The 12,566-nt window shown below is 33.5% G+C and overlaps 2 protein-coding genes across 3 annotated transcripts; one reads left to right on the forward strand and one right to left on the reverse strand.

Moving 5' to 3' along the window:
* The first annotated feature begins 229 nt into the window (after positions 1 to 229).
* On the forward strand, positions 230 to 7,384 carry LOC109855026. Of its 2 annotated transcripts, none has more exons than XM_020428794.1 (3): positions 230 to 321; positions 2,524 to 2,648; positions 3,039 to 7,384. In XM_020428794.1, exons 2-3 carry the CDS (start codon positions 2,556 to 2,558, stop codon positions 5,826 to 5,828), a joined length of 2,883 nt encoding a protein of 960 aa, XP_020284383.1. In that variant the 5' UTR covers positions 230 to 321; positions 2,524 to 2,555; the 3' UTR covers positions 5,829 to 7,384. The 2 variants fall into 2 exon arrangements, with proteins under 2 accessions (XP_020284383.1, XP_020284382.1); XM_020428793.1 differs by lacking the exon at positions 230 to 321 and adding an exon at positions 1,834 to 2,202.
* A 955-nt stretch (positions 7,385 to 8,339) lies between these two features.
* Positions 8,340 to 10,306, reverse strand: LOC109855027 (probable small nuclear ribonucleoprotein G). The gene is made up of 4 exons (XM_020428795.1): positions 10,120 to 10,306; positions 9,995 to 10,017; positions 9,470 to 9,594; positions 8,340 to 9,290 (listed from the first exon to the last, which is right to left on the reverse strand). The coding sequence occupies exons 1-4, from the start codon at positions 10,149 to 10,151 to the stop codon at positions 9,240 to 9,242; spliced, it is 231 nt and encodes a 76-aa protein (XP_020284384.1). The 5' UTR covers positions 10,152 to 10,306; the 3' UTR covers positions 8,340 to 9,239.
* Between the last annotated feature and the right edge of the window lie 2,260 nt (positions 10,307 to 12,566).

Below are 12,566 nucleotides of genomic sequence, written 5' to 3' on the forward strand. Positions count from 1 at the left end.
GGTGACCTTTTCTATATATTTACCAAAAATAAGGTGACTTTTCATTTTTATAAAAAAATATTCATTTATTTATCCAAAATTATGTTATCCCCTTCAAAATAATCCCCCTCTGATACAATGCACTTGTGCCAGCGCTTTTTCCAGTCGTCAAAACACTTCTGAAATGCACTTTTGGGTATTGCCTTGAGCTCCTCCAGCGATGCAGCCTTAATCTCCTCAATCGTCACAAATCTTCGTCCTTTCATGGGCCTTTTCAATTTTGGGAAGAGGAAAAAGTCGCAGGGGGCCAAATCTGGTGAATACAATGGCTGAGGCATGATGGTAGTATTGTTTGTGGCCAAAAACCTATTCACTAATAACGACGTGTGCGTGTGTGCTTCTGATCAAAATTAAGCAGTTTTGGAACGAATTTCGCTGACACACGTGTCATACCCAAAACATCCGTTAAAATTGATTGGCATGAGCCAAACGATATGTTAAGATCATCAGCTACTTCTCTAATCGATTGATTCGACGATTTTTCAACACAATTTCTTTCACTTTCTTAACATTTTCGTCGATTTTTGACGTGCTGGGGCGTCCAGAGCGAGGTTCATCGTTAACATTTTCTCGGCCCTCTTGGAATAACTTATACCATTTATAAACATTGTTTTTGCTCAAAGTTGACTCACCGTACGCCACTGTCAACATTTCAAGTTCAGTTTTTGAACACTTAATACCATTTTTTACACAAAAATTAATACAAACTCTCTGTTCCATTATTTTCAACAGCAAAAAATTGCCGAGCACGCAAACACGAGTCTAACCTTTATGCCTCTCACATAAAAACAACACATGCTATATAGTCAAAACTGTGAACATATTCGTCACTCCCTACGTATAATCCCGTAACTCCAAAACGCAAATTTTAGAGGAGAGCAGTTTAAAAGTTTGAAGCTTCATATAGTTTCCCTAGTTAAGAGATCTTTCGGTTTTAAATTTTTACCTTACTTATGATTATTTTTTTTTAATACTTGGTGACCACAAAGAACATGACTTTCTGAGTGTCACTATGCAATAAACTGAAAATCCCATATGTGACACTTATGTAATTATACGCAGGGAGTGACGATATGATCGTGACGAGTGTATCAACACAACAACAAAAAAATTTTGAAATTAGAGTGTACAGANCGCGCGAAATTCAAAGAGTCACCTTACTTTTTGATCACACCTCGTATAACTTCCTCGAAATTTTTTCGCTCGCGAAACCGGGGAGCGGAAAAATTTCGAGACACCACTGTACTCGAAAAACGGTCTCTAACGGTCGATTTCTTCATACCTCTCGATAGCTATCCTCTGGATAAATTCCTCTGAGAACCAATAAGGAGAATCAATTTTGAGATATATCTTCTAGATAAAGTTATCGAAAACTTATCTAGAAATGAAAAAAATTGGCTGTAACGGCATTTTCAATCGGTGCGAATCGCTGTCGGAGCGATTTAATAAACGTCAAATTTCGACAGATCGATAAATCGTATTGTTTGATTTGCCAACCAAAGTGAAATGAGAGAGAGAGAGAGAGAGAGAGAGAGAGAGAGAGAGAGATTAGTCGATCATCGAGAGTCGCGAATCAACCGATCGAAAACGTTTTAATTTAAAAAAAAAAAGTAAAATTAAACTTTGTGAAATTTCCAAACGGCGCACACGCGCGTTGTTCAACGAGTCAAGTCGAGAGAAAAGAAAAAGAGAGCGCTACCATATCCGTGCGCGGCAAAGCAGAAACAAACGGAATGACGAGGAACAAGGTTTCTTGAAATCCAAAATTTAGCAGCACGCAGGCCTGCAAATCTGCGCAAGCGCCGTGGATATTAAAGTTCACAAACGAGAATGCGAACTATTCACGTATGCAATTAGGGTTAACATCAATGTTTATGCGACAAGTGTCTCATTTTATTGTGTAATTTTCCAGCCAAAATCATCAAGAGTCGTCGTCATTCGTCGACAAAGATAAGACGATGTTTTTGATTTAACGGACGCGGACACTTTTTTCATTTCGGACACAATTATGAAATTCCAAGTTCACATGTCCGCAAAAAAAACGTTTCAATGAACAATTCACGCGTATCCACCGTAGTGGATTAATGGATATCGTGAATTTAGAGATTTCGCTGTTGTGTCAGAGCGATCGAGTTATGCCGCTGATCGAAAATCAGTAGACGCGTGAGTACAAGTTTGGCGGCAAAATCCACATAACCATCGTCATATGCAAACCGTCATGCTCAATACTCGAGTTATTTAAAGTTACAACGAATTCGTTTTTTTTTTTTTTTTGCATTATCGTCTCTCTCTCTTAATTTCCTTACGTGGCCGCTTTTTTTTTTTCTTTTTTTTTTTNANCCGTCTGCTGCTCTCACAATCGCAGGTGTAGCAGTTGGAAATAAACAAAAGTGTATCGCCAGAATTTTAACATCTGAGCGTTGCTTTGTTTGTTTTTGCCATTATTGTGTGTCACGATCGAATGTTTTTTGTTTTAAATTACAGGGGAGCCCGTTTGATCGCTCGTGTGTCAAATCATGAAGGTGTTCGCGTTGCCAATCAAGTTAGTACCAATTAATAAGTCCGTAGGAAACGAAACATGGCAAACCACAAAAAACTCTTTATCTGACGTAAGTATGTATATGCGTTTTAATAATACATGCGATTACATTGAATACAGGAAAAAAAAATCAAAATATTTTGCAATAAATATTTATTGCAAAAAGTGCAAAAATATGTATTTGTATAAAATAATTAAAACTTTACGTGTGTTACGCGATAAAACAAAACGTTGATCTTTTGCTTTTAAAACTTCATAGTTTATTATTTCTTTCGCTCGTTTGATGTCATCTCATTCTCGCGCGGAAAGTTATAAATATTTAATTTCTAGAAATTATTTCTAGAGCTATTCTTTATTAGGCGCAATGATTTAAAAATGACTCCGATTTTATATTTTTAGTTGACTAGACTGTGTTGGTATGACAAGAAGATGGAAAACTGATTCAAAATTTATTGTTTAGGTGCAGTCAGCTTCAGTGAAACGACTTTTTAATCAACCAAATCTTATTGTTAAGACGATTCCTGCAAATTCAGTAAACAAATCCATCAATAATGTAATTGGGAATAAAACAAACGCTACCAGAACATCAAACAACAAATCAAAATTACCTGAGTTGTCGATAGTATCTGTGAGAAGTGAACAAAGCGCATTGGACGAGCAGGAGGACATACACCTACTGCCCTCGAAAATAGAAAACAAGAAATCGGAAATTATTCTGGTTCCTATTAAAAGAGAAAGAAAACTATGCGGTCATTACGAGGACTGCGAAAATATTATTTGTGACGTGACTATACAACAGTACGTAGAAAACGGGAGAGTGTCGCCGATATTAGCAATAAACATAGAAGAGAACGAGATAAACGCACCGCTTGGAAAGCACTGCGAGAACGAAAAATGTGACGCGCTCAACATAGATCATAATCGCTGTCGTCGAGCGGCAATAATATTAAACAGATGCGACAAAATTTCCGAGTGCGATATCTGCGGTGTGCAACTCCAAGGTTGGAAATCTCGGTTTTATCACAAAAATTGTAAGAGAAAAAATGAATATAGGCACAACAATATAAACAAAATGGATCTGCAGAGAGAAAGAATGCGCGAACGAGAGCTGCAGATATTAGAACACGCAAAATTTAGAAAAACCGATTACTCGAATCCCGAAAAGGCGATGGAAGTTTTGCAAAACAACGAGGAATTAATAATTATACCGAAGATACCGGTCAATCATCAATACGGTCAATTGTCAAGACAAATTACAATCCCGGTGAATTCGGTGCCCATTCAATCGACCAATATGTCTAACATTCAATCTGTCAATATTAGTTCAATTTACGAAAACGCTAATCTCAAAAACGTTGCCAGAAGCGTGTCATTTTCGGTGATACCACAGAACACCATTACGGTGGCACCACCGAACGCTATCACGGTAACACCACAGAACACTATCACGGTAAGACCACAGAATGCTATTACGGTAAATCCGCAGAACACTGTTATGGTGAAACCGCAGAACACCATCACAGTTAATCCTCAGAACACCATTATGATGAAACCGCAGAACGCTATTATGGTAAAACCTCACAACACCATAATTTCGGGTACGCTGTTACCGATAGAAAATAACCCATCATCCATAAATCAAGTGAGAATTGCGAATCTACAACAACAGAACTACGTGACATCCAATTTGTCCGGAATTGGTACTGTTACGACAGTCGCGTCTGTTAATACTCCCATTGTCACGCCTGTTAATTCTCTCTCTTTTGTTGCTAACGTTAGTACTCCTGGTGTCGCGAGTGTCACTCCTTCTGTTGTTGTTGTTACTACTCCCATTACAACTCCTGTGAATTCCGTTGCCGTTGTTGCCGCGTCCGGTTCTGTCGCTACTACCGCTACCACTATCGTCACCAGTACTGCTACTACTACGCTAACTATACCTGCCGTTCCTACTCTTAGTTCTGGTGCTGCTCCGATGGTTCGCATCCCTATTCAGCCACAAAACGCCGCCGTTCAGCCCGTAAACAACTGGATCGTGACTGGATCGCAGGTCATATCGACTCCGCAGGTTCAGCATGTCTACAGACTGATGCCTATAACCAATCTGATAACGCCGCCGTCGTTGTTACATCGCACGCAAGGAATTCCCAAGTTTTGCATCATGACTATTCCAACTACTTCAAGTGGTGTAACAGCGGCTGCAATTGTATCATCTGATGCCGTAGTGCCTCCCGCGACAGCTGTAACCACTGCTGCAATTGTGTCAACTAATGCAATTGTGCCGCCTGTTACAGCCACAACATCTGCCGCAATTACGTCGACTAATGCGATAACGTCTCCCACGACAGCTGCTTCCAAAGCAATTGGCGAGACTAAAGATACGCAGTCCAAGGTCAAAGAAGTAGAGAAGAAAATTAAAAGTCCAAATACGCGTCTTAGAAGTAAACCGTCTAAAGATGGTGTGCCGCAAGCTCCGTTGAAATCGAAGTCACAGAAAAAGAAGGGCACTCTTTGTACCATCTGCAAAAAATTCATTAAGACAGATTGGTATTATAAGATACACATCGATAGGCACCGAATGTCGAATGATGTGCCGAACGATGTGAACGTACGTTGTTATTACTGCTTTATTTGCAATACGTATTTCAACACGGAATGCGACTTCATGACACACGCGTTCGAGAAACACAACGGCCGAATCACCAACTCAAGTAAAATCTCAAATAAGATAGCCATAGCGCCAATTTCCGATATCAAAACGAGAAAACGGAAGTTGGAGGATGAAAAAAATTGCACGACGACGGATCGCGACTCGGACACAAATGTGAAAAAAGGAAAACCGGAAGACGCAAGATCCAGCGATCCGAGCGAGAACGAGGAAGTCAATGACGAACTGGCACAGGACAACGACGACGATGAAGAGGACAATGAAGACGACGACGTCGAGTCTCTCGAAAGTGCAAACGCAATCGACGAGCAAATTGATCAAGATCCAACGACGGTTAACGAGAAGGATAAGGAAGTAGATGAATTTGCTTTCGTTACTGTAAAAGAAGAAATAGACACTATAAAGTCAGAGATAGAAGATATTGCTGATGTTTCGGAAGATGAGGAATATTTCATTACACCTTCTTCTGATCCTCTTGTTACAAATAATTGCACCATTTGTAGAAAATATATTGATTCTAGTAAAACTATTTGTTTAAATTGCGAATCTGCCAATTCTGAATTTTCTTTTGAATCCTGTTTATAAGAGATTTATTCGAATATATATATATATATATTCGAATGTGTATGTGTATATATATATACATATACACATTATTAAAAATATTAAATATTAAAAGAAAGACAAAAGCATTCTGGCAATATGTTGTATCTGCAGTCAAATGTTAAAATATGTTAATATTAAATATACGTTTTTATATGGTGTGTACCAGAGTGTGGTGGAATGTATCTGAGGGAAACACAAAACACAATTTAACGCTGACATCGCACGATCGAAAATATGTGCTTAAGTTGATCAAATAATTTTACTTGTGAATGTGTGAAATGTCTGTGAATCTCTTACTGTTTCATCGAAATCTGTTTTTGTTTTTTTTTCTTTTTATTTGCAAAAAATCAGTTTTAATTTACGTATATTATCTGACAAAATGAATGCGAAATGTGACGCAAATGTTGTACAGTAAGATATCAAATTTTATTTATATAAAATCATACATTTGATCCTAGTTATTTTAATATTCTCTCTCGGATGTGACGCGCATATCTGAAAGATGTTCAAATAAAACGTCGAGACACGCAAACTCTGACTGAGAGACGAACGGTCTTTCTACAATTTTTATAAGACGTTTAGAGATAGCATTAAGATGTCAAATCAGTGTTTTTTGAGTTGATGTTCTTCCTTAGCGAAAAAAAAAAAAAATGGTAATTTACAATTATATACATATTGTACCTAAATGATAAAAGAGAGAAGTTTTCTTAATTAATCTATTTTTAATATTCTGAAATTCTAATGTATCGTTAGACAATATATGTAGTTATGAGATTTCAAAGTTTCTAAGAGATTAATTTTACTGTCTAGTTTTTTTCAAAAACAATATTGTTGATGTAAATGTTGTCGACTTTTTATTTCAACATTTGTAAAAATAGTGTCTTTGAAAAACCGATTTCGAAAAAATCCACATAAGTACGTATATATAATTTAACACTCGTGTGTTTTAATTTAACGTGACAAAATTTTTATCCAATGGAGCCTTACATGTACCGACTAGTTATGCTACGCATAGGAACTGTGATACCGATCTTATTTTGAAACAAACCTTCGCGAAGAGTTTTTAAGGCGATCTCTCCTAAGTTATTAATTTCTCCGTTTTTCTCTAGATGTAGAATGCGAAATCTGATATGTGCGTGTAAATATTTGCCTTCGTAGTTTTTACAAGTTATATTTTTATATTTTTAAGATTTTTGCATTTGTTATATTAAGTTTCGTTATATTAAGTTTCGTTTTTTTTGTACACAATCACACAAAACTCTCCGTATAATATACGTTGATAAAGTATATTTTTCTTTAATAAGCATATAATAATATACTGTAATTTATCAAAATAAGAGTAAAATTAATAAATGAATACAAATCGGTTATTTATACGATAAAAATTTACTGACGAATTTCAAGAAAACGAAGATTTCTTTAGAGAAAATCCAACGTGAAAAGATGAATATTATTTCTCACGACTGTTGTGTTAATTTATAAAAAAAAGCCATTTATTTTAAATAATTTATGTTAATATAATAGCGTTTTTAAAAATTTGACGATAACTCTTTATTTTTATGTTTTATTTGTACAGGCCTATAAATTAACAGAAATAATTATAAAATTTTTTATTTCTGTTGTGTAATATAGATATGTGCACACAAATATATGTTTATATCGACCTATATTTTCTTTAGTCATACTTTTTCATATTGGATATATGAATTGTTTTTTCGAAAGGAGGGAAGAGAGAAAACGCTAGCTATATATCAATGATACCCGATTTCTTTATACCTCCCGCGATAGTTATCCTCTGGATAGAGATACACGAAAAAATATACTTTATCTTTCGGATAAAGTTATCAAGAACTTATCAGAGGTGAAGAAATCGGGCACGAAACGTACAAACATCGCAAGTAAAATTTCGATGTTTGTACGTCATCCCGTTACGCAAGCGTTGTGAAATATTTTACTACATTCTATATGTGCTCTGCCCTATTGCTAGAAAAAAAAAAAAAAAAAAAAAAATTATAAAACGCGTTATAAGTTGTCTCGTAAAATATTTTATTGTGTGCGATATCTCACGCATCTACTATTTATCAAGAAGGGAACTACGTTCCTATGAAAGATCGATTAAACACACACATTGAGTGCCTTCTGAAATATTTCACCTACTATATAGCCACATATTTTATATTTTTACAAACATAGTCCCGTTTATAAAAAGTGAAATTTGTTTGGAAACACGTTCTGCGTTCGATTTTTCTTGTATTTTTCTTTGCTATTAGTCGTATTTGTGAATATAAATTGTTGCTCGAAACTTGGATTATATCGTCGTTATATAGTTTGAATAAGTCTCAATTTAGCAATTTATATATCTTATCTTTCACACATAAGGGCGCACATGCTTACAAGACAAATATTTTGCGAGATTCAGAATTTAAATTGAAAACGAATAAAGTGCAACAATGTTACTTCCATGGCGCATAAAATAAAATTCTTCACAGATTGAAAAAATGGGAAAATATACATTTTTTATTGTGAGGCCGTGTAATAAATAATTTGCTTTACATATTTCACAAATCACAAAGCTCTTACAATAAATATCATCGTGATAAAAGTCTGTGAGGTGGAAATCATAATCAAGTTATATTGATAAACACATTTCAAAACAATAGTCTGTATTAAATGTGTAAAAATTTTAGAGTGTCTTTTTTATTTAATCTGTGAATTTATATCCAAAATAATTTTTTCTTTACGCGCCATTGTTGGCATTCAATAGTGTAAATTAGTAAAATGTGCCAAAATCGCATTTCTTTAGAATTCTGCATTGATGATAAATCTACATATATCTTTACACATTATATATTCAATGAAAAAAATAAGTTTTACAGTGATTTAATTAAGATTTACAGATATTTGTATGGTGTGTGTGTGTGTGTGTGATGCTGATTTCTGTTGTGTAAAGGGCAAAGAAGTTTTCAATTGATAATTCAATGATTAATAATTAATCATTGTGCATCAAAAGTGTCCGAAAGCCTTAAGTCAATTATATTCATTATTGAATTGTATTTAATAATAATATTTGTCATTCTTGAAATTTGCTTGTTTGCCCTATGTGTATATATTAATAAAATGTAAAATATATTAAATGTAAATATCGCAATTCCTGTTAATTTTATTTCTACTACTGATTACAAAAACATAATGTTTAATAAAGATTGATTTTATATCAAGTGTAAATCATTTTTTGTAATAGTTATTCAAACATAAGCAAAAGTTGTTCTTTTCGTTATGTTGAAAAAAAATATGGAACAAAACATCTGTACATCTTAGAATAGTTTTATTTGTTTAAAGATATCTTATAAATGTATATATCAAATACAGAAGATGGCAAAAAAGCATGTCTCATATCCTGTCTAAGGCTTCTAACATTATGACGCTATTGCCACGAATTACCTAGAAGTATACAATGTGATAAAAATCCAATTCCTTAAACTGTGATAATAGATTGTGGAATAATAAATATTGTCTGACAATAATCTAAATAGTTAATCTATGAAAATCATATTGTAATATACCATATCACGATTTATGTAACCTACATATTCTTTTGTTGATCTCAAAATATAACATACCACCATTCCAATATTGTTCTTGGTGCCATCTTTGCATTCCTCGACAGTTTCGTCAATAACCATGTTCATAAATGGATCAAAACCTCTCAATAATCCAACAACAAGTCGACCTCCATTCAATTTTACTGCAAGATATTTCAAATAAAAGTTGTGCAAAAAAAAATATATATAAGAATAATTGCTGATGCTTTTATATAAGTACTTCAGCATAAAAGACAATCAGAAAATTATGTTTTAGTGAATTACACATCATTACGTACACAAACCACATGTACTTATATGTGAAAAAAATTAATACATGAGATTACATAAATAGAAAATATTTTATCAAAAGTATGTTTGTGTTATTATATATTCTATATAAATTGCTAAAAAAAGAAAAATGTTGTAATACTTCTCATGTTGTTTTGTTTGAGAGATATATGTAACTATCTTAACCTCTTTACAAAATTCGACCCAAAAATTCTAATTTCTTTCATTTAAATGCAATTATACATAGATCAATTTAATTTTTCTAATACTTACGAGACAGCTTTTTATCCATATATCTGAAAATAAACAGAAAAACATTGAAATGTAGAAAATAACTCATGGAAAAAAAATATTACGTGCACGTGATTAAACTCAGATAATTGTGAAAGATTACGTACTTTTTGAGTTCTGGCGGGTGTGCTTTGCTCATTTTTTAACGTTTTTGTATATCTCCCGTTTAATATGTACAATATGTATTTATTTATATCGTTTAGCACCGGCTGATTTAACCAATTTGTCGAAACACAACAAAAATTTGCGAAACGGTTAGCTTTGAGATACTCTCGCCATCTAACGTTCTTTTCATTCTGCCGAACGTCAGCCAATATATATGCGTTAGATGGCGTTGAGCCTGGATTTGATGTTGCGTCCTTTACCCGCTGACGAAAATATGATACAAAGCTCTTGACAAATGATAATCCGACATAAGAAGGTCGACAAAAAAAATCAAAATCTCTCACGCTTACGTTATATGTTGGGGAGGGGGGGATCAATACTTAATTAAGAATAAAAGAAATTTAAATAAACGCGTACGTAAATATCGTAAAAAAACCCCCGGGAAAAAATCGATTAGATCTAACTTAAATTTAACAAGATAAAAAAAATGGAGAAATAGATCTAATTAGATCCAAATTAAATCTAAATAGATATAAAGTAGATCTAAATAAATATTAAGCAGATTTATTAAATTTACACTTTTATATATTATTAAATCTACTTTAGATCTACTCGGATCTACTATAATTAAAACTCCTCAGATTTAGTTAGATTTGAGCAGATCTTAACAGATCTGAGGTGATCTAATATAATAGATCCGAGTAGATCAAGAATAGATCTAATAATAAATAAAAGTGTAAATTTTCATAGATTTACTTATATTTATTTAGACCTACTTTATATTTATTTAGATCTAATTTATATCTATTTAGATTTAATCTGGATCTAATTAGATCTATTTTTCTATTTTTTTTATCTCTCGTTAAATTTAAGTTAGATCTAATCCATTTTTTCTCGGGACGCAGCATTTATAAACTTTTCGGAATTGCGCTTACGATATCGATCGAAAAGAAAAGTCTAAACGCCATGTGTGGAATCGTAATTTTATTTTCTGTCCTACAACGTTGGTACATGAAATGAATCCGCTCGCTTCGATCTTAGAAATAATAGTCAACGAAATTTTTTTTCTCTCTCTCTCTCTCTTTCTCTTTCTCTTTCTAATCGCGATTTCGCGAACGACACCGTTTTATAGACATCACGATAATCACATGGAACACGTACAATATATATGTAATTTCATCTCGTCGAATATCGCGCGCGAGAGATTTCAAGTACCCATCAGTACAAAATATATATATAAGTACGTGTATATATATATAATATAATATATATATAATATATATATAATATATATATAATATATATATATATATATANATTATATATATATATATATATATATACATATATATATATATATATATATTTATAAAAGTACAACATCAACCTTGCCTCGAAGCAAGAAACGATTCCCTCTCATATCGTTTTGAGAAATAATCGACTGCACAAGTGTCACGAATTATCTGACAATTTTTTTTCCTCAAATGAGAATAAAAAAGAAGAATAAAAAACCCGCACAGATTGACGTTAAGATTTTGTTCTTGAAACAATTCAAAACATATTTCTCCCGAACCTTTCAATGTGTTTTCAAACACGTTCTCTGGCGCAATATATATTACAAATAGAGAATTACACAAAAAACAACAAACATTAATCAATAGTGACTACTTAGACGATGAAAAAGTGAAACACGATAATTTTTAATTGTTACGCTTTGGGAGTATCGATTTCTTGTCTTGTTCCGTGCACAGATTTTCGTGGAACGCAGAGTTTTTGTTTTTGTTTTTTTTTTTGATATAAAGTTGCGGGAAGATCCTCGTTAGTTCTTTTTTTACCCCTGCTTCTGGTTTATAATATACATAATATTGTATATCACGTGACACTTAAGATTTTATATTTTATCGTTACGTCCAACAACATATACATCAGAGTTCAACAACGTACAGCGAAAGCGATGGAAACGGAGGTTCGCAATTTCCATCGCACACATTTATACATACAGAACCGAACATCGCTCCGTTCGTTTCTCTTTTGCTTTTCGTTCGCGGCAAAAAAAAAGAACCCATTCTTTCGCATTTGCGAACAAAAGGCCGAGAGAGAAGCGGACAGCCGCTAATCGGCGAAAGATTAGAATCTATATAATAAGAGCGACGTATAGTTCGATTATCGTCAAAAGCGCAATTCTCGGAATTTGGATTTTTTTTTTTTTTTCGTTTCAGAAATCAAAAAATTTCGAAAGAGAAGAGACATCGTACAGAGAGAAGCACTTATTTAAGAATTATTATTCTAACTATAACGACACAAAAATAATGAAAGAGATCCTGCTTACTGATAAATTCCATACGCAGAGCGGAGCGCAAGAAGCTTCTTACGAATCTACACAATACAAAGATAGTAAGCACATCGACCGAATTAATAAATCTAATTTCCGTGGAATGATAAGAGTATT

The sequence above is a fragment of the Pseudomyrmex gracilis genome, unplaced genomic scaffold (genome assembly GCF_002006095.1).
Source record: "Pseudomyrmex gracilis isolate BER0280 unplaced genomic scaffold, ASM200609v1 scaffold_79, whole genome shotgun sequence".
NCBI lineage: Eukaryota > Metazoa > Arthropoda > Insecta > Hymenoptera > Formicidae > Pseudomyrmex > Pseudomyrmex gracilis.

Bases quoted from the DNA above. Each gene is read 5' to 3' on its own strand.
- LOC109855026 (XM_020428794.1), top strand. From the start codon at position 2,556: ATGAAGGTGTTCGCGTTGCCAATCAAGTTAGTACCAATTAATAAGTCC. The intron at 2,649-3,038 runs GTAAGTATGTAT...TTTATTGTTTAG, and splicing joins CAAAAAACTCTTTATCTGAC to GTGCAGTCAGCTTCAGTGAA.
- LOC109855027 (XM_020428795.1), bottom strand. From the start codon at position 10,151: ATGAGCAAAGCACACCCGCCAGAACTCAAAAA. The intron at 10,018-10,119 runs GTACGTAATCTT...GTTTATTTTCAG, and splicing joins CACCCGCCAGAACTCAAAAA to ATATATGGATAAAAAGCTGT. The intron at 9,595-9,994 runs GTAAGTATTAGA...AATATCTTGCAG, and splicing joins TATGGATAAAAAGCTGTCTC to TAAAATTGAATGGAGGTCGA.